This window comes from Cynocephalus volans, chromosome 3, assembly GCF_027409185.1.
Source record: "Cynocephalus volans isolate mCynVol1 chromosome 3, mCynVol1.pri, whole genome shotgun sequence".
NCBI lineage: Eukaryota > Metazoa > Chordata > Mammalia > Dermoptera > Cynocephalidae > Cynocephalus > Cynocephalus volans.
Window position 1 is genome coordinate 175,625,409 of NC_084462.1, and position 22,051 is coordinate 175,647,459.

Here is a 22,051-nt window from a genome sequence, read left to right on the forward strand (position 1 = left end):
CAGGAGAGGGCAGAGGGGCTGGGGATGCAGGTGTGAAGACCAAGCAAGTTGTTTTTGGCTCAAAGACCTTGGGCCTTTAATGTCAATCTTCTAGTACAATTCCCTACTTAGTTTCCTAATTAGTGAAGTTTCCACTACATTAGACAGCTGCTCAAGTTGCTCTTCAATGAAGTACAGGAAAGAGCATGAGGTTGGGAGTCAAACCATGTGAACTTGAGCAAGCCTCTTGACCTCTCTGAACTTGTCTCCTCATCCGGAAAACAGTGACTGTAGTAACTGCCTCTCAGGGAGCTATGAAATTATGTAAAGAATACACTAGAATACCTGGCACACAATAAGCACCTCACCCCTTCCCTCTCTTTCACAAGAGCCGTGTGTGAATTGACTTGTCATTTCCCCCCAATTGTTCAAGGTGGACGGTTATGTGACATGTGTCACATCGAAACCTCTTTTAAAGTCATTTGTCTTTTAAAATACGTAAAATTTAACATATTCCTTTTATAAGTAAAATATTCCTCCAAATAGAACAGATTTATCAAGTATTTATCTAGGTCCATAAGACCAAAACTACAAGCTGTACTTGCCGCAAGTCCACACTGTTGGGATAAAATAACTAATATAGTGGATTAATATCCAAAAGGGGAGAAGAGGCAAATTTTAACATTATATACTCCATATATCTCAAAAACTGGTGGCAGATAGATATAAGATTTGCACTCAGAAATACCAGGATCATAGGAACATCATTTCCAAATAAGAGTGTCTGTCATAGACCTACCCCCCCCCAACTCAAAAAGTATTTTATACAGGCTTTAGGAACAGTTTTTGGCAAAAGACGATAGTATTTAAAGCAAAATCCAAAGAGCAAATATTTTAATTTCTTTCAAGAGTATTCTTAATTTTATAATATTTTAAATAGTCACACTAACAAGTTACATTGCCACAAAAATACTTGTACAGCATCAGTATTCTTAAAGTATTCACATCTATAGTTATGGTAATTAGGAAACTTAGCAACGACAGTCAATGTACACACAAATGTTCTTTTACTTGTGGTGAGTTAAACTCAGTGTCTAGAATAAGTAAGGCTGGGATCAACATAAAAACTGAACTCGACGCCCCTACCAAATTTCTCAATGAAAAAGCAAATAGTCCTGTGGGACCAACAAGTTATATTCAAACAATGCAAGACAAATCCAACTAGAAATTGGAAGCTGCCATTTCATACATACAAAATACATATGAAACAGCAAAGTAAACATTTTAAACGGAGGGGCTGCTATTTCAACCACCGGGGATATCAGAATGTAGTCAAGCCAGCTGACATCACATTTACAATCTCTTGAAATACAGCAGACAGCACTCTGGTGTGTACTATAAAGCAACATGCTTGAAACCAAGGGACCAGTGTTGTAGGAGGCCAAAATAACCCTCAACACCTACATTTACAAAAACTGCTGACATTTCAAAATACGAATTGTTGAAACAAATTCTCATCCCAAAAGAAGCCTATCATAGTAGTTGTGTTTGAATGCTTTTTCTATCTGATTTGCAGACACTATGATGAAAACAATTCTGAGTAAAACTGGCTGACTTGCAACTGTACATGTAATGTCTATTAAAGGATCCTGAAAATGTTGAAATAAATGTAAGTTGACATGAAAACACTACGTTTTTCTTATATGAAAAGAGTGACTATATCTTCCAGTAAACAAAAATAAGATTCCCCGGTAATGAAAAAGAAATCTTTTTATCCTTCATTATCTATACTATACAAATGATCTTCCTTTTAATCGAAGACTCAAAAATTTGTATCTGATTTATTCTATTTGATATGAATTGGTATGTCCACTTGATGCATTTGCAGATACAAAACAATATCACTTTGTGTTTGGACAGTCCCTTACTTTCATGGAACTTAAAGGACTTTATGGACTTCTCTCTGATGTCGTAAGTGTAGGTCAAGAGAAGTGAAAGGAAAAAAGGTAAGGGGTGCTCCTCATAGCCCTGCCACACGTCCCGCCCCCGGGTCTGAGGAATTACACTCAGTGCAGGTGTAAGCAAACTGAAGCAAAGTTGAGTGATTTTTCTTGTCATGCTTTTTACATATGTAAAATTTAAGACAAAATCCTGAAACCATTTAGTGCAAGTGTGGATTCCTCATTTGAAATCACTACTTTAAATTTCAACTCTGACTGCTGTCTCTCCACTCTGGTGAGTACACACAGTGCAAAGGACACAAATCAAAGGACACCTGAAGGGGGCACACCGCCCTTGGACAAATAGCCTCTGCAGGGGCAGACGTAGTTGTTTGGACTTTTTTGAAACTGAACGAAAGCCACCCAACTTACAAAACAGTTTTTAAAGGAGATGGTTAAAAAGTAATTTCCTCAAAGCCATAAATATTTCAATGGCATCTAAAAGTGACATATGGCAGGAGACAGGAAACACAGGTTTTTAGTATTTTGCCATCTTAGGCACACTGCTTCTTGGAAAGATTATTTTTTCTTAAACTGAGTTTTGCATTATAAAAATATTGATGTCAAATATATGTACTTAAGTGGAAATCCAATTTGTACCCAACATTTATTAAAATGAAAGTCTACTGCTATGATATCAAGAAGAAACATTGTGTTTTATCTATCTTAAAGGCAAATGTTCAGTGGACTTTTTTCTTGTAAATTACAGCAAGCTGAGGACAGACAGAAAGGGAAAATTGGGGGTTCCAAATCAGCCCCATTTGAGAAGACGACAATGCCATGGCCTTCTCTGCCTTTCTACTTGTGATGCACAGTGGTCTTAATGTGTTGATAGCACTGTGAGGTTCTGAAACTTGCTGACAGATCTGGATCAAGCTTGCTTACCTGGACTCCTTGGACTGACAACTATAAGGACTCAGCAGAGCAACAAGAAGACATGTGCAGTCTGCCTGGGTCAGAGGGATCACAGAACTCAACCACGCAGGCACTGTGACAGTGCAGAAATGGATTGTTCTAAAGTAGCACACAGCTGCTCCATGTGGGATGTGTGTACCAGTCTGAGGCGTCATAGGCCTGGGCCACTGTACTGAGCATTACTTCACATACCATCATACCATCATTCACACACACGCATGCATGGCCTAATCATCCAAAAATGCCCACTGGACTTTGTCTTAAGAAACCCCTTTGTTTACAGAGAGGGACATGGAGGCTTAGAGAGGATAAGTCTTGGCCAAGTTGTCCACTTGGCAAGTTGCAGATCTGGCAACTCAAGGATCCTGCACAACATTCTTTTTACTATGTCAAAAAGACAAAAGTTTGAAAAGACACTTTTTAAAAAATTAAGTATACTTAATAATGTAGAAATGTTCAAATATAGATAGGTCCTCTACAAACATGTCAAGTAAAGAGCATCTTGGCTAATCTGACAATGAATAGACCCTTGAGACAATCTTTCTGAGGCACAAGGTTTTGTTACCAAATGATGATTCTGTCAGTAGCAGGTGCAGGAGGACAAAACAGAGAAAGAACTATGAAAATTACATTATAAAGATATGTGTTTATATGGGATTTAGAAAATTTGTTAAAAGGGTCTATTTATGACTCAGAATGCAAGAGGAAGATAAATTATTTATTTCTATACTACACCTAGTTGAACTTAAGTATAACTATAGAAAGTATATTTAAAAGTTAGAGATTTAAAATTCTTAAGTTATATCAAGTGTTTTTCAGTTTGATTAATCATAACCACTATCATACATAGCATGAAGAATACTGGGGTTGCTGGGCAGGGTAGTCAGAATGTGCCCCAGAAGCAGGATGAGCCTTCATGGTAATAAACAGTATTATAACCTGTTAGCATTTAGTCAGGATCACACGCTATATGGACCCCATTTAATAGGGATAGAGTAACAAATGGTTCCATGATGCTTAAACAGGTGGTTCCTCTGAGCAATGCCCTTTTAAAATTTTCCAGCAATAAAAAGGAAATAAAATAACAATTAAATTGGATACTATATAACACAATGTTTATAAATTTTAAACATTTGGATTTTTGGTTTACATTGCTTTTCCTGCTTTAATTTCCTATAAAATTTAAAGAATGAAACTGATTTAACTTCATTTCTAAACCCCAAATTGACATGCAGTTCTGAAATCCAAATTTACCTCAATGATATTCCCCCTACTTTAAAAAATGAGAAGTCATAACACCCAACTTTAAACAGCAGATGAATACAAAATTCCACATTTTCTTTCTGCTAATCTAAAGTCTGGGATTGAGAACAATTTCCCTCTTCTCCTAAATAATGATTTACTTGATATTAACCAAAATCGATTTTGAGGAAGTGTTCCCAAATATCTTGGGGTAAATCATTGTATTGCACCTATGAATATGCTCTAAGAAAAGCAAAATATTCATGGAAGCATTAAACAATTTTACCTTTAAATAAAAATACTTTATTCATTCCTGTCAGGTTATCAAAATGTACACTGTTAACCAAGTAAAAAATGGTACTTTGAAATAGCTGACTAGGGCATATCTGGAGGACTTCTGGTAAATTTTAAAAGAATAAAAACCACTTCCAATCTCTCTTTCCACACATTCCTAACTAGCTTGCACTATACCTGCTTAAAATCAAACATATAAACAACCAAATGGGCCCCAGTTCATCAGAGAATACACACTTTCATTTACACTTACAATAAAAGAAACTATTACATTTGGGTTACCTTCTTTTGCCAAAAACTTTCAAATGATTTTACTCCTCTTTATATTTTGTGTAACTTTGTAAATTACATAAAGAATATAGCACATAACTTGTATTAATCTAAAACACACACACACACACACACACACACACACACACACACACACACACACAGGATAAAGTGCAACACCACAGAACACGTCTGCAACATTCACTTTCCCAAACCCCCACAGGAGGATGTTCTAGTAAATGGAAATAGTGCTGTTCTCAAGTGCATGAACACTAAATCCAACAGAGTTGGCTACTATTTTCACACTGATATTTATATGGAAAATCCTACTTGCTTTGCTTCCCCAGTGGCTTCTGTTTCTCATTCTCCATGAAAGTTTTGAAGCTGTGATTCTTTTTAAACCTTGAGGAAAAACCAACTCCCCAGAATTACACAAATAGTGCTTTAAGAATGTTCAAATGTTTTTTGAGCACTCTAGACTGTAGAAGGAGGTTTCCAATGATATCTCAGCTGTAACAAGGAGAATTATAGTTATTTTAATAAATATAAGCATTCCCCTAACTTGGCAACAAATGCTTTAAGGATTTTTGACCCCAGCCACCAAACATTTCTACAGGCAAGTACTAAACTAGCCCTAAAATGTCAGAAGTTTTTGGTTGCATGTTGTTTTGATATTAAATTATTTAACTAAAAAATGCTTTTGTTCCTGAGATGAGCACAATAAAATTAAATGAGTTTCCACTAAAGCTGCCAGTGGGACACTGGGCTCTTTGTAGCCACCCTCATTATCTTCATTAATCGTCACGCTGGAGACATCAGTCTTCCCCATGGCGCCATTTCTGTGACTCGTCTTGCCGAACATCTGGTCTGATTTGGTTTCTCATGCCACCTAGCACGTTTGATGTGGCTTCTGTGGCGACAATCAGAGGCTTCACCACGGCCGGAGGGATCTGGCGCAGGACCTCACCCACGGCACCGGTTACCCCTCTGCTCTCGTGTTCTCGAGCTGCCGTCTCATAGATGGTCTGAGCCGTGTCTGTGATTCCCTGTGCAGAGGGTGGGAGGCACGGGGAGAGAAGGAGAGTAAATTACTGGTCAGAAAACTCTAAAACTTATCCTTTAATACACTTTTAGTACAGTTAATCATTATGTTTGTAACTAAAAGAAAAAAATGCTTTTGAGAAAACCAGGATAATTATTTTTATGACAAAATTCTAATTATAAGGGAAACAGGCAATTATTGTGATTTAGTATTTTATTATGACGCTGGTCTGTGGAAAATGTAGCTACGCTACAATTTCACATAGGGAAGCTTACGGAAATATTTAAGAGTAGCTTTTCTGGAACTACTCCAGTTAAATCAAACTTAGCAAACAAAGCTTCTTGAATAAATATACCCACTAAAGGAATATAGTGATAGCTCCTTTGATTTAGTACAAGAAAACTTAATTCTACTAAGCTCCAGGAAATTATTTAATTTGTTTTAAATTACTGGCCGTGTATTCAAAAAGATAACTGTAGAACATTCAATTATGATAAAAAGCTAAATAGAATATTTTATTGTATTAAACAGAGAGAAAATTATGAGAACATAAAGCAGGAACATGTTCAATAATTAGAGACAAAGCTTCTACATCATTTTCCATCTTTCTTATAACTATATAACCTTAAGATAATCATAATTGCTAAGCTTTGAAGCTAAACGTGTAGGTCAGGCCAATGCGGTAAAACTTCACATGACTTTCAAAACTCCACAATTTATCTAACTTAAAAATCCCTGGAGACAGGAAGCACAGTTCCACTGTGGCAGCTTTCAATGATGGAAGAAATTCAATGATTTTCTCCAGGGAAATCAATGACCTTGCCCTAATCCTGAACCTAATCATCCCTTTGGCAAGCTAACAAGAATATCATTTCACTCAGTGCAGCATGCAAAAACATGTAATACTATGGGCATAAAAATAAACAAAATGAAGTTCAGAAAAACTAAAAAAAAAAATGGAAGTGCTATTTTTAAAACTGCCAGGGTACTTCAAAAAGTTTGCAGAAAATAGAATTAAAAGATAATGCAAACCTTTCCACGAACTTTTCGAAGACCCCTCATATCTAAAAGATAATAGCCAGTAAGAGAAACTGAGCACAGTAAAGAAAATACTCACAATTTATACATTTCTCTTCATCATCTTTCTCCCCTCTGTGCCGGTCCCCCTCCCTATCCCACTAACAATAAACAGGTGTTAGTTTATTATAGAATAATGATTAACACCCCCAAGTTTGGAAACCACAGAAATAAATTCAAATTTCAGCTCCATCACTCAGCTGTGTGACCTTAGACATGTCTTTAAATGGTAAATTGAAATACTGCCCACCTCCTTTGGTGACTGTTAGAATTAAATAAAATAATTCATCTGAAGAGCTTGACACAGCTTGGAAGACAGCAAGTGTCCAATAAATAATTCCTAGAGAACTACTGTTACCCTCACAACTACCTGACCACCACCAAACAGAATTATGAAAGGTAGGGCTTGGCAAACTTTTTCTGTGAAGGGCCAGATAGTAGAAATTTGTGGGCCACACAGTCACTATCACATATTCTTCTTTGTTTTTGGTTTTCTTTCTACCATCCTTTAAAATTGACCTGCAGGCTAGTTTGTTGTTACTGATCTGAAGGATGAGCCTATCTGTGAAATATATGAGACATTTTCTCTTCATCTTTGACTTACATCTAAAGTGAGAAAGAAATATTTATCACCATTTAGAAACCTCTATTTAAAAAAATCTTTTTATTTGGAATTCAGATTCAGTCTACTCAAGCACACCCTACCATCTCGATCCTTGCTTACCATTCTCACCTCCCTTTCCTCATTCTTCCTATTGACAGTTTTAGAGAAAGAGAACTGAAGTTTAGACCCAATTACCCAGGTCCAATCCTGGCTCCACTGCAGAGATAAATAAAGCAATGTATAAATATGTGTTAAATCTAGATGAAGAGTCCATGGGCATTTGCTTCCATCATTCCTTGCATGCTTCTGGATGTAAAGAGGGAGATCAGTCAGTCCACCTAATCACCACTCCTCGTGTGACCCTATCAGTCACAACTTTGCCCTCTTCTATCACCTCATGCTGTTGGTGGCACCTTACGCCACTGGTAGCAGTTCTGAATTCACTCCCAGGGGTTTCTCCCACATAAATTAAAACCATGAATGCTTTTAGGTGAAAGGTGGGAGAGCATGCAAACCAGTCCTGACTTGTCCACTCAAGTCTTCACCTACCTCCTTCACAACACTGTAGGCCTTGGCCACTCCTTCCCTCAGGTCTACTGGCTGGTGGGCTAACCGGTGATGAGGAAACCTTTTGGTCTTCTTGGGCTCAATAGAAAGGGTAGCAGGAGACACCATGTCATATGCAGTCTCTGCTGCTGCCTGGATCATTTTTTCAGAAGAAAGAAATGAATTAGAAGAAAGTCTGGAGAGTTGGGCACCAACAGCGCACTTCCTACAGGGAGTGAGGAAGAACAGCAGAAGGACTCACATGCCCTTTTTTAAATTTAGCCATGATCTCTTCATGCACATGTGGTGAAATAAATCCTCCACTAACCTTAATGGTTACAATTTACCTGAAATAGGCAAACAAATTTGACACTGTGTTCCACTGCTTTAGTCTATTAATTATCTAACACTAGACAGCTAAGCAATAAAACAAGCATAATATTAAATCACTACAAATAAAATATCTACTCTCAACATTTTATATATTTCCACAGTACTGTTTTAAAAACAACCCAATTGTTTTACAATGGCTCTTCTTCTTTGTACAGATTACGGTGGTCTAAGGAAAGATACCTGTATAGTTTGGACCATTCTGTTTGTTAGTTCTAGAGCAGCCATTGCTGTTGAGGTACCAAATGAAGCAGCGCCTCTCTGAAATCCCCTGACAATGCGGCCATCCTTCCGGTACTGCTCTATTGGTAACCAGACCAAGTCCTTCAGGCCTTGCACTAGAAGAGTCAACACACAGAAATCAGCTCAAATGCTGGAGTTTAGACCTTTGCCACCATTCTCATTCCAACCCTGAGGTTTCTAACTCCTGAAACTAGAGGCAAAGTTTTGTGTGAGTACACATGCAGATTTTCTAGAAAGATGGTCCTCACATAGACTCTCAAAGGCATCTATAACCCCAAAAGGGTTAAGAATCACTGATGAGGCAAAATAAATGATCTTTTGATTAAAGAAAAGAAAACTCACCTAATTGTACTAGTGAATGCATAGGCCCAACACCTCCCAGGATTCCTGGTAGCTGGTTCTTCTTAATGTCATTAAGCCATTCAGTGATTGCATATGAGAATAATTTGTCAACACCTAGCAAACTAGAGCAAATAACTATTAGTATATAGAATGGAGAAATAAATTTATAGATCTAGATAAATTTTGGGGGGGGGGGAGGTTTTAAAGACAAAAGAAAATTCACAAATTACAAGGATAAAATAGTTTAGATGCTCCCCAAACAGCAAAACATTTTTTAAATTTATAAATCCAATTATAATGTTAATAATTTCTACAAGGCTTAGGTAGTATGTAGTGTGTTTTTTCCACTGTTCTTATTTCTTGAACATCTAAGGCTCTGCATAGGATTAATCCAAATGTTACTAAGAACTGCAATCCTGTGACTTCCTGTCTTCTCACTGAATAAGCTAATTTATAACTTTAGAAAATTATTAAAAATATCCAAAACTGTAGCTATTTTTGAAAAATACTACTCTGTTCAAGTTACTTCTATTTCCTCAGAATAAAAATTAGCACCTAATCATTAAGGGTCCTCTAAAAACAACCTCTCTGCAGATAATACTGTAAATTTAAATTATGTATTCTTGCTAAAAATCTCAGTTTTTAATTTGCTATAAACTAATTTTGGTAACTTCACCTTCAAGCTTCATATAATAAATCAACTTACCCATGCCGATAGAAAAGCCTCTTCAGCTTTAGTTCAGAGCAGTTTAATTGAGCCAGACCAATCAAAATCCCAGCTAATGTACCCTTTAAAATTAAAAAAGTCCAGATTAGTCTGTAATTTAACGAGACACTCAACATTTAAAATAGTTGTTATTTTGAAAGCAAAGCAATATTTATTAATAACACTAAAACAAAATATTTACAGCAAAAATATGTATATTTTATAACATGTATGACCCAAGATATATCGAATTTTACTCATGGTACTTAAATAAATGATATTTAATTTACTTTAAAAACAATTAATTTTAAAAACCTTGTACTTCATTTCAAACATGTACATAAACTATGACAGAGCAAACTTCTAAAAAAATGAGTTCATTAGAAAAACAAATGAGATAATTTTGTAGAGTACATTTGAGCAGTTTCCAAACCTGATCCATTGATAAGTGTTTGCCATGATAATCAAGTCGAATAGGAACTTCTGATGTGAATCTAAATTCTCTGAAAATAAAGAGAGTAGTTATTTATATTTAAAGTTACTAATAGTTAAAATTAGATATAAATGAATTTGCTCAGTTGGAGAATAAAAACAAAACCACAAAAATACTTGTATTGTTAAGTATCTTAGGGCCTAAATGAATGTTTTTTAGCTCTACCTTGTTTTAAGGTAATATAACAACTAACAGATGTTAATCATCTTATAAATTGTATTTATTTTATTTAAATTTACTCACAAAAACCTTCCCCTAGTTTATAAAATGTTTATTCTCAGAAAAATTTATTCTGGTAGATATTCTCTGGTAGATAAACAGAGAACAAATTAATAAAAGCAACTTCAAGATTAAATCAGATAATTTAATCATTACCAAGAAGTAAGGTAATTATTTTAGCTCCATGGTGATACAGAGTCAGAAAATCTGGGCATGAATCCCAGGACCATCAGTTATATAAGATGCAATCGTGGGCAAGTAATTTAAACTCTCTGAGACTCAATGTCTTCATCGGTAAATTTTTTAAATGCCACCTACATTGGTAAATTTTAGTGAGAATTCTTGAAATTAATGCTTGTAAGTAGGATATTGACATACAAATACTGGAAATTGTGTGAAAATAAAATTATAATTATACACTGATGGTACACATCAAACAAAATGAGCTGGCTTCCTAAAGTGGACTGTAAACTGGATGTCTGGAACTTGAAACACTATTTTTCCCACAAAATTAATGTTGGTGGTTACATCCTAAGCCATCTCACAGAAGTCCTTAACCTACAATAAAAAGGAAATGCTGTATTCCAGCAATTCCAAGTCAACCCTCATCTTCCCAATACTTGTCTCCATTTGGTTCTCTGGGCAATACCCTCTCAAGAACCCCCGTGTCCTTTCCCACTCTTTTTTCCTCCATGGCACATATAACAGGACAAAACCATTTAATTATTTGTAAGCTCAATTAAATAAAGATTTTTGTCTTTGTTCACTGTACCTAGACCAAAACCTGCATACATATGTAAGTGCTTAGTAAATATTTGTAGAATGAATAAATTTTTATGGAAGAGGAAAGAGATTACTATGACATCCCTGGAAAATGCACTGGATCTTCTGGATTTGGGATTATGAAGCACTGTGTTCTAGTCCTGGTTAGGCCACTAATTGCGTGGTCTTGAGCAAGTCAGCTCACCTCTCTCTGAGCATTAACTTCCTTATCTGTAAGGTGAGTAATTTGGACTATATCACTGATAACCACCCCAGGGGCTTGGACCCTCTAGGAGCTTTTAAAAGTAGAAATGGAAATCTATAAGCTATTCTCAATATTTTAAGTAGTCTACTGAAAAAAATAAACATCTACCTAAGTCAGTAAGTAGAGTTAAAAAAAAAAATGTATCAGGACTGGCTGGTTAGCTCAGCTGGTAAGAGTGTGGTATAACACCAAGATCAAGCATTTGGATCCACGTACTGTCCAGCCACCAAAAAAAACAAAGAGTGACATATTTCTTTGCTTTTAGGCCCATGTTTACAAAAACCAAATTGGTAGTTTATAAGTGATTAATATAAAATAAGAATTCAAATTATCACTACATAATTTTTTAATGGAAAAAAAAATTTTTAATAAAAGGATCAATATGAGAAAATAATAAAAGAGGTTCTTTCTTTTTGGGGTGGAAAGGTTCAGAATTACTAGAAATCATCTTCCAGAATCTTTCAAATTCTCATATTCTATTATTTTTTTCTATTTTCATCAGTATACAAGACATTTAAAACATGACAACACTTTTAAATAGTAATACTGCCCACTTTGGGCCATACCTAAAGTCTAACCTCAAAATATAGAAGGAAAGACAGAAACCGGGCACCCTGGATGTCAACAGGAGAGGGGTACAGAAAACCAGGGAAGATAACTAATTGTCCCTCACCACAGAGGGGACTTTGATCTTCAATCCCTTCTCTTTCCTGTAGTGCCAAGCCTCTACCCATTCCATCAAGGGTGAGGAAATAAAGAAGATGGGAAGAATGGATGGGTCTGGAAATGAGGGATAAACTCCAGTGTTCTGAGTTCCAAGCAGTTGGGCAGCAGCCACAGCAAACAGCAGCAGTGCAGGGGACTTCAGTTTCCCAATAGTACCCACTTAGCCAGGGAGGGAAGGGTCCGGAAAGACACACTAGTCATGGCGAAGGGCAGACAGAGAAAAGTCGGTAGAAAAGTCCTATCAGGGAAAAGGCCAGCATGCCAAAGTTGGGGTGTGTAAAGGGAAAGAAGCAAAAAGACAACATCATGTTTGAGGAGGTACACAAACACTATAAAAGTGACTGGGAAGAAGGGGACAAAAGAGGAAAAAAGGAAGAATCTAGGAGGAAAGGGAAATTCCTGCCTAGAACCAACAGAGAGATGAATCCTGAACCAGGGTTACTATGTGCAAACGAGAAATCTAAGTTTGGTGGGGACCACATACAAATAAACACACCAGTTGATTATTTGACAGTAGAAAGAAAAGCTAATAAAACCTCATGATGACCAGTACACGTACACATTACAGAACGATCTTCAAAACTCTAAAATAACTTCATTTGTTATCAAAATCAAAGTATTTACCTAAAAAACACAGGCTGATGTGATGATGCTTCTTCAGCAAAGTCCTTCTCTTCCACCCCATTAACCACTTCCACTGAATTGGCACTATCACTGTGGGAAGGTTGCTTTGGCCCAGGGAAAGAAAGAACTAGATTTGGCTCCTTTGAGGTACTCAAATGCCTTGGCAAACTGCAAGTGACATCAGCTCCAGGAGACTTTTTAACTGAAAATGTAAAGAGTACCTTTGAAAATTTAGGTATGCTTCTTTAGAGCAGCCGTTTAAATCAATATTGATTCAACTTGTTTTGCTTCATTTAATTTAATAAATATAATTCCTGTTACAGAGAATATTTGCTTTCACCTTCTAAATTATTACTTTTACATAAACTACATTTGCATAAATTAACAAAAATAAACACAAACACATTTATATAAATGGGAATAAAGATTGTAAGTACATTCTCTGAAAAAGCCTCATTACAATCTAAATCAATTCAAGTACTTATAGCCTTTTCAAACTATTTGTACTTAATACCTTCTGGATCTGGAGTCATTAGAAGCTCTACTTCTGTAGAAAGACTTGTGAAGAAATCCTTCAGGAAGAACAAGGCATCCTAAAATTAAGAGATGCAATTATAACTAAAAGGAAAAAAAATACATCTATTTCTAAAACTATGATAAAAGTATCCTAAAGTCTCATATTTTGTTCATTATTCAAATATAGCTATAATTTATTGAATACTCTGTTTTGGGTATTATTCCTATTCTCTCTCTCGTCTTTCTCTCTCACCCATGCTCTTACACACACAGTCTTCCTGGCTAATTCTCACAATTCTATGAGAAAGTTAATTTATAGATGCAAAAACCAAAAAACAGAAGTTAAAAATTACAAAGCTAAGAAGGATTTCTAAATCAAGTACATTTTAGGTTTTCTTAGAAATAGAGCATTCTCATTCTTATTTGGCATTAGTTCTCATTCTAAATTGATAGTGGTAATATTACTAACAATAATTATAGCAGCTAGCATGTACCAGATACTTATTATGTGCTTTGAAGGTCCTTACTGACTTATTTCTGATTTTATGATTATGTTATACTGTCTTAACACATATTACTAATTGGACATAATGTTCAAAATAAAAATTAAAAATAAATAAAAATCATCATTCGGTGTGGTCTCTTCTGAAATCATATAATTATACATGAAAATGTACGGCTCTGTCATGACATTGTACCTGCCATTACCGGCAGCTTTATTTTGCCTACCTCACTCAAATCGACAAATACATTTTGGAGGACATAAAAATTAAATATATGAGGCCCTTCTTTCTTATTCTTCCTTTCCATTTAAAAAATAAATCCTAATTTAATGTAAAACATTAATACTGTACCAAAATGCAATGTGAAGGTGAATTAAAGAGTCACAATATTTGTTAGCACACCCAAAAAGTTTGACCCACAATTCCAAAGAAACTGATTGCCTACTGATCACATGTAAAGTATAAATGCTGCAAGTGAGAAGTATTTTCTAGGTAACATGGCATACAACAGACTGAGGAATGGGACTGAAGAACAAGCAGGTAGTTTCAACAATATTGTAAATATTCTGATTCTAAAGCAGGCTAGTGGATTCACGAATTGTTTATTACACTGTTATGCTTTACATATGTATTAATGTGTATATTACATATATTATTCATATTACACCCATTTATTATATATTACATATTCTTTATATTATATCAAATATTACATGTTAAATGTAATAGTACATAAAACGTTATTCTTTGGCCACTAGATGGTGATATTTTAATGCTACAAATGTTTTGACTCCAAGACTGCCTTCAAAAAACCAGAAAATTTCAGGTATCAATTTGTTCTTTAAGTAAAAAGGAAAACTAAAGACACAATGGTATTTACCCATTTTTTTTCACCACAAATGCGAAAAACAGGCAAAAGGATAGCAATCACCAGCTTTTTTAAATGTTCTCAAAATTTTCTGATTGGTATTTATGCTAAACTCTTTACAACTCAGTAAGACAAACAACCCAATTTTAAACTAGCAAAACAAAGACACTTCACAAAAGAAGATATACAAATGGCTAATAACCACATGAAAAAATACTCAACATCACTGGTCATCAGGGAAATCCAAATTAAAACTACAATGAATACAAAGTAACACAGCTAAAATGAAAAAGATGATACCAAATTTAGCAAGGATGTGCTGCAGCTCTCGTCAGTTACTGGTGGGAATGTACAATGGGACAGCCACTTGGAAAACTACTTGGCAGCTTCTTATGACAATTAAACATACACCTATCCTATGACCCCAGATACTCTGCTTGTGTGTGTGTGTGTTTACCTAATAGAAATGAAAACATATGTCCATAAAGACTTGTACGCAAATTTCATAACAGATTTATTCATAAGAGCCAAAAACAAGAAACAACCCAAATGTAAATCAGCAGGTAAGCAGATAAACAAGTTGTGGTGCAGCCACAAAGTGAACGCTTCTCAAGCAATAAAAATGAACAGACTGCTGACACATGCTATAGCACGGGTGAATCTCACAGACATTATGTTGAGTACAGAAGCCAAATTCAATTCCATTTATGTGAAACTGCAGAAAGGAAAAAACTAATCTATGGTGACTGAAAGATCGGTGGTGCTCTGGGTGGTGTAGACCGACTACAAAGGGACATAAGGAGACTTTGTAGGGTAAAGAAAATGTTCTACATTCGAATTAGATAGTAGTTACTCAAGTGTACAAATTTGCCAAAGCACCATTGTACACTTAAAATCTGTGCATTTTATATATAAACTATACCTCAATACAATTAATTTTTTATAACCTTAAAAAATTTGGTTATTTATGCTAAACTTCATAAAATATTTATGTCTAGCTTCAGGTCCTATAACAAAGGATATTAACAGTGTAATATGACTTAAAGTGTTATAAGAATTATTTTTAATGTCACCTCAAGCAATGATGATGAAAAACACAAATGTGCAAACTGGCGCTTATGCATATACATCCCATCGAGCCTCAGCTGAGAACTTATCAGAATGATCTCCCAGCCCAGCCCACAACCTGAGTTAGGCCCTCAGTGCCTTTACAAAAATCTTAACTGCCTTAACTCCATTGTACTCCCTAAGTCCCAGCCTAAACGTCACCACCTCCAGAAAGCCCTTCCTGATCATCCCTCACCCTTCCAAACTCCTGGCCTAGTTTTTAGGAGCCCTCTCCTGGTCAGGCATCATCCTGTGCCTATATTAAAATTATCTGTTTTATATCAGTATTCCCCACTATAAAGAGTTAATTGAGGATAGGGATATCTTACTCATCTTTGTATCCCCAGCATCCTACTACAGAAGCTGGGACATGGCAGGCATTCAGCAAATGGTTTTAAATTAATTAGCATATCTTCCCTACACAGGTTTCCAGGCAGGACAATACTAAAATGAACACTAGACTAGGAGTGCCAGGAAATGTGGCCCCTTCGTATTTCAGATCTCAAAAACTGCTTGACCATATAACTTGGTCATTTTCTTACCTCCCAGACAGGACTCATTCCATCTGTGTGGTTTACTGCCTACCCTGTGGGGACACTGAGCTTCAGAAGCAATTGCATTTAACTTCAACAGCAATGCAGCTTTTAAAAACACAAGAAAACAATGTGTTGTTTTACACTTAATGTCCACAATCAAGATGAATACGATTGGGATGAGCTCGGCAAGAAAACTATTACTCAAAGCACTATCACTCATCAACTGATTTGTTTTCACAAGGAAAAAACGAAGAACAGAAATACATGGTTCATTCTACGCAGATGACTGTTTGCTATCTCAAAATATGGTATGTTAATCTTAGCAGATGCAAACTAAAAAGGATTTTTTTGTTTAGTTATATACCTCATGAAGGCCTACATATGTGTAGCATGGCTCTGTTTCCCTAGGTTTTATGTCTTAGAGAATTATTTCCCATTCTTCCTCAGTATAGTAAGAAAATTTATTTCCCTGTTTCTCTAAGAATGATATTTCCCCATTTTAAAATCATAATGCTTTATAGTTCTATGGAAGAAATTACACTCAATACTTTTAAAAAGTGTCTATTAAATTGGGCTTGCTAAGTTTGGTAAAGTCATGCCATAATGATGTATCTTACTCAAAGTCTTGCCCACACTGGTGATTTCCACAGATCAATTTTTCCATAAATACTTCATTATATTTCTACTAGGACAATATATGAATAAATTAAAATATGGATATCAAAAGGTATTCTTCTCATAATGAGAAAACATAAATCTCAAGTTCTAATTGGCAAGTCTGACCCAGCTCAAGAGCTACGAGCATGAGTGTAAAGTTATGCTAAACTTCTGTACTTCATTTTCTCTGAGATTGTGCCTATATTTTGTTTACAGTATAAATATTATTTCAGCTCATTCCTGAAATACCTGTTCCTTGCTCTTAATGGGTTAGTCATTCAAGATTTTATTTAAATAACTAATGAACATTACTCAATCTATTATTTAAGCAAATGAACAACGCCACCCCATAAATAAATACTCTACTTCAAAACCTGAGTTCACATCAATATAAGGTATATCAAGAGGGCTTTGTTATCTCAAAGCAAATTATTTAAAAACTCCATTTATGTTCTGTAGCTGTTATGTGCTTCAGTTAATAACAACAACACTCCAAGGTCCAGGATTCAATTCCTTGCACTGACCAGCCACCCAAAAAATAATAACAACAGCAGTTAACATTATTTGATCCTTAACATAGTATGCCAGGCGCCAAGCTAAATGTTTTTCATACACTAATCTATTTCTTCATTTAAAATAAAAATTATGATACATTTATTACTATTTCTCCCATTTTATAAATGAGGAAACTGAGGTTAAGTAACTTATCCAAAGCCACACAACTAGTAAAAGTTAAGGAACTGATATTTGAACCCAGGTCTGCCTGTAAACTCATGCTCCTCACCACTACACTATACTTAAGCATCACATTTTTATATATCTTGAGTAAAGTTTCTGGGAGAGGCACCAACTGTTTTAAACAGCTCTCTAGATCACAGGAAAGCCCAGAAGAATTTGACGGGAAGCTTACTAGAATATGAGGAAGTGGATTTCTTTATGCCTCTCCATAAATCACTGTTATCTGTGACCTCTTCAGGTACCAATTGACTAATCTGTCCTTTTGCCCAGAGCATAAAGAATTCTCTTCCAGATGCTGTGATTAAAACACAATCCCTTATATCATTCAACCCATCAGGGAGTCCTTTAATATTTTAATAAAATATATGTACAAAGGGTCTTCAAAAGTTCATCAAAAGATTCTCACTATCTTTTCACTGCATTTTTCCACAAACTTTTTGAATTACCCCCATATATCTGAAATACAAATATGTATATGAGGACTAGTGAGACAAAGAACAGGCATTAAGTCCTAGATCACACAGATAATAATATCATCCTCTAGTCTCCTACTGCTGGTCAGAATAACTACAGTTCAGATTCCAAATGTCTAATGAATTTGCCCTGTTTTTTACCACAAGTTTGCTTTAATTATTTAACTTCCATAAAAGTTTGACAGTCATAAACACTATAATTTCCTTATTCTGAAAGTGGGGTACATGTCTAATCATAATTGCAGAAATCATGCTCACACTACAAACCTGGTCGATATTGAGGCGAAGAGGCATGAGAGCCACTCTCAAGCAGCATTCCTGTGGTGACCTGCCAGACTCTGGACGCACATGTAATGCTTTAATTGTCAACTACAAGACAAGAAAGAGAAAACCATTTTTCCCCAATGATATAATGACCTTGTTCTCACTAAAAATGAGAAAAGAAAAAAGAAAAAATCCTATTCCTATATGACAACAAAAACAGAACTCTTTACCCTCTTTCCCTAGAAGCCTGACTTAAACTTTTTTGGGTCACACTCCCCTTCAAGAATCTGATGAAAGATACGGACTCTCTTTAGAGGAAAAATTGCAAATGGATAATGTTTACTTACAAGAGTAAAGGAGTTTGCTGAGCCCTGGAAGCTAATCCATAGGCCTGTATTCCAATGTCAACTTCAAGAAGAACCTCCAAAGTCCTGAGCTAATCATTACGATCTTACTACGATGTAAACAGTATTAGAAATCTGGAATCCTTTTAGCAACAGTAAATATTTTGTGTAGATCACTATGGACTTGTGATTTTCCTCAGGTATCAATATATTAGCAATTACAGTTAATGGAGTCTACAACTGACATACAAAATAACTGCCTAACATAATACTTTAAGCAGCACATTTAAAAGAGATTTTTCATATCAAAAGGAGAAAAAACATCCAGTAATTTTCCCCACTCTAATTTTCCTGCAGTTAGATATAATAAAAACACTTTTCAAAAACTAGTAACACCACAAATGAGGGTTTAAATCTTACCATGTTGGAATGAGCTTTTCGAGGCATTTCCTTACTGCAATACAGGTACAAAAATTTATTCATTTGCGATGTTGCCAGACGATCTCGAATTTCAAGATCCTGCACGATGAACACCTGCCGGGAGACAGGGTGTTCTACGAGGCTGGAATCGCATTCTGGTTTGCATGCGGGGTAGACTTCATGCTGAAACTTCACCTTAGTAGACAAGAAAAAGGAACACAGAGAAATCTTTACATTTTATTTAAATTAGATTTTCTCTTTAAACCACAAAATATTAACTCATCATTTTCTATAAGTTCTACCTCAGCTTATAATTTCACTTTCAAATAAGTAAATAAGCCATTCCTTCATTTGTTCCCTCATTTATTGATTGATCTATGCACACCCTACCATACACAGATAAGCTTAATATTACTTACTTGACCTTGGTAAAATCCCTTATCCTTTTCAAACAAATCCTCAATAGGAGTAAGACAAAAAGTTATCATCTTGCATACCTATGAAATTTCTTGAAAAGGAATCAATGAAGGCAGGGTTCAAGTTCCAAAGGAATGCAAAGATGTGATTAAATATATGGAACTGTCATCACAACAATATTTCTATGGTAATTATCCTAAAATATGACACTTGTTACAATCTCAGACAAGCTGACAATTAAATGCATATAAGTCATCAGTGGTTTAGCTCTACTAGTCTCTATATCTTCAAAAGAACCTGCCATGTGCACTATTCGAATGCAGGCCCTTCCAGAAAAATACTCAAGGGTAGTGGTTTCCCCAAGTGTCCTAAGAAAAGTAGAAAACGCATTGCCTGGGAACTCACCAGGAATGCAAATTCCTGGGCCCTACCCCAGGACTTACTAAATCAGACACTGACGTAGGGCTCAGAAACCTGTGTTTTAATAGGCCCTCCAGGGGATTCTGAGCTGCTCAACTCTGAGAACCACTGCTAAAGGGGCTGCCTGGGAAAACAAAAACACCTCACTCTTCTCCAGAACATCTCAGGAAGAAAAAGAGGTAAGAATTTTTAAAAAGATCTTTGCATTTTTCCAATTCAAAGGATTAGGACTTAAGGCTCAAGAACGGGGGTTGGAGGGTAACCAAAGAACCCCCACTAGTGGTCCCACATAAGTGGATTTTTCCTCTCAAAACACCTTCTTACCTTACTTAATTGTATTTCCATTAAAAAGTCATGGTTCCTTCCTTTTCCCCCATATACCATATTACGACCATGTCTTGTGGGTGTGTGAGAAGGTGAACCATGGGGACTACTAAAATTGGGGGGAAGAAAAAGAAACCTTTTGTTAAAGGAATATTCAAAGAAAGTCAATGAATGACATCAGGAAAAATAATAAGATGAAAAGAGAAAATAAGATTACAGAACTATCAGAATGTTGTCACAAATTATATCACTATAAATCAAAACCATATCTTTTATACTTTGGAGACATTGAAAACACACATTTTATCATTGCTATTAGAGTAATCATCTGCTTGCTAAATATTCAGAACTACAGAAAACCTAATTATGGTGCTGGGGTCCAAATCACAGGATACACTTAGAAATGAGAGCTCCTTATAAGTTTCTTGTTACTTCAGAAACCCTTTACAGTCAGAGCACAAGTCCTAGAAATCCCAGTCAATACAGAAAAGAATTACAGTAAAGTCAGAAGTGTTTTTAAATCACTTTTAAGCAGAAAAAGTTGCTGAACTACTGTGCGAAATGTTACTGCCCCATGAAGCCTTTTATGCCACTCCCCACCCCAATAAGAACGTTTGCCCCGCTCTATCTGTTATCTCCACCTAATTCTCTTCTAGCACTGCAGAACATTCCATTCTTTAACACACTTCTCAGCACCTACTTTCTGCTCGGTGCCCTGCTGGATGCAAAGCAGGCACAGTCCCTGCCTGCTGACACGCTCACTTCACTGTCCTCAGTTCTGCACATGACTCTCCCTTTGGAACTAAGGGCAAGCACTGGATCTTATTCATTTTTGAGAATAAGCACATAGTAGATGCCTGAAAACTTTTGCTGAATGAAAATCATGTAAGTCATTTAAAATAAGATGGACATTTAAATTACATAGTTTTTATACTACTTTATTAATAATTCTTAAAATGTTAAATTCTATGTATTGTTCTATGAAAAGAATATAATGGCCTGCCAAATCAACTTATATAGAAATTAACTTACGTAGTATAACTTTTAGCTGGAGAAGTAGGAGGGACTGTTCCAAAATCCTTTCCTCCATAAAGATGCCAAACAAGAGAGACTTCCTTAACAACATACCGAATTATAGGAATGGGAAAGTGTAATGGGGCTTTGCTCGTATCTGTTTTCTTAACAGGCAGACTGAAATAATTGTCTCTTATCACAATTGCATCATCAACCATGACTTTTATAACTGGTTCTTCTTCTTTCTCCTAAAACAAACAAACAGGCAGCACATACTCTCTTCTCTAATTAGAAACAACTGATTATGCTGCATATCTCAAGGGTATTTCTTGATTCTACATTCTTTCTAATAATTTCAATATATAAAATGGGGTAATAATTACTGACATTAATTATCATATAAGATACTCTGCTTTATTAACCATAAAATGAACTCTCTGTTCTATGTAAACTATTCCATAAGGATTTTTATAGTTTACAATTTGGCTTTTACTACTTGTTTGATAATAAAAAGGCACAGATTTCGTATGTGTGTGTTTTGTTGTTTAATTTGTTGTTTAATTTAAAGTCACTGATGAATTCCAAACCAACACTTGATAAAATTCAACATACTGATCAAATTACCATGTATATTAATAATAGGTTTATCCTGAGTTTGATTGCTTTGATTTTTAAAATTTAACCAGACAGTTCTCAGAACTTAGTAAACAA

At 35.5% G+C, this 22,051-nt stretch overlaps 1 protein-coding gene across 2 annotated transcripts in view; it reads right to left on the reverse strand.

Moving 5' to 3' along the window:
• Positions 1-923: 923 nt before the first annotated feature.
• Positions 924-22,051, reverse strand: part of ATG2B (autophagy related 2B) — a 66,439-nt gene continuing 45,311 nt past the window's right edge. For both annotated transcript variants that reach the window (XM_063089122.1, XM_063089121.1), the window contains 12 exons: positions 21,359-21,588; positions 20,327-20,435; positions 19,166-19,360; positions 18,405-18,506; positions 13,254-13,332; positions 12,740-12,941; positions 10,084-10,153; positions 9,651-9,733; positions 8,945-9,066; positions 8,543-8,697; positions 7,973-8,122; positions 924-5,746 (listed from right to left, as the gene is read on the reverse strand). In XM_063089122.1, coding sequence (XP_062945192.1) covers positions 5,516-5,746; positions 7,973-8,122; positions 8,543-8,697; positions 8,945-9,066; positions 9,651-9,733; positions 10,084-10,153; positions 12,740-12,941; positions 13,254-13,332; positions 18,405-18,506; positions 19,166-19,360; positions 20,327-20,435; positions 21,359-21,588 — 1,728 coding nt within the window. In that variant the 3' untranslated portion in view covers positions 924-5,515. The remainder of the gene's footprint in view (positions 5,747-7,972; positions 8,123-8,542; positions 8,698-8,944; positions 9,067-9,650; positions 9,734-10,083; positions 10,154-12,739; positions 12,942-13,253; positions 13,333-18,404; positions 18,507-19,165; positions 19,361-20,326; positions 20,436-21,358; positions 21,589-22,051) is intronic.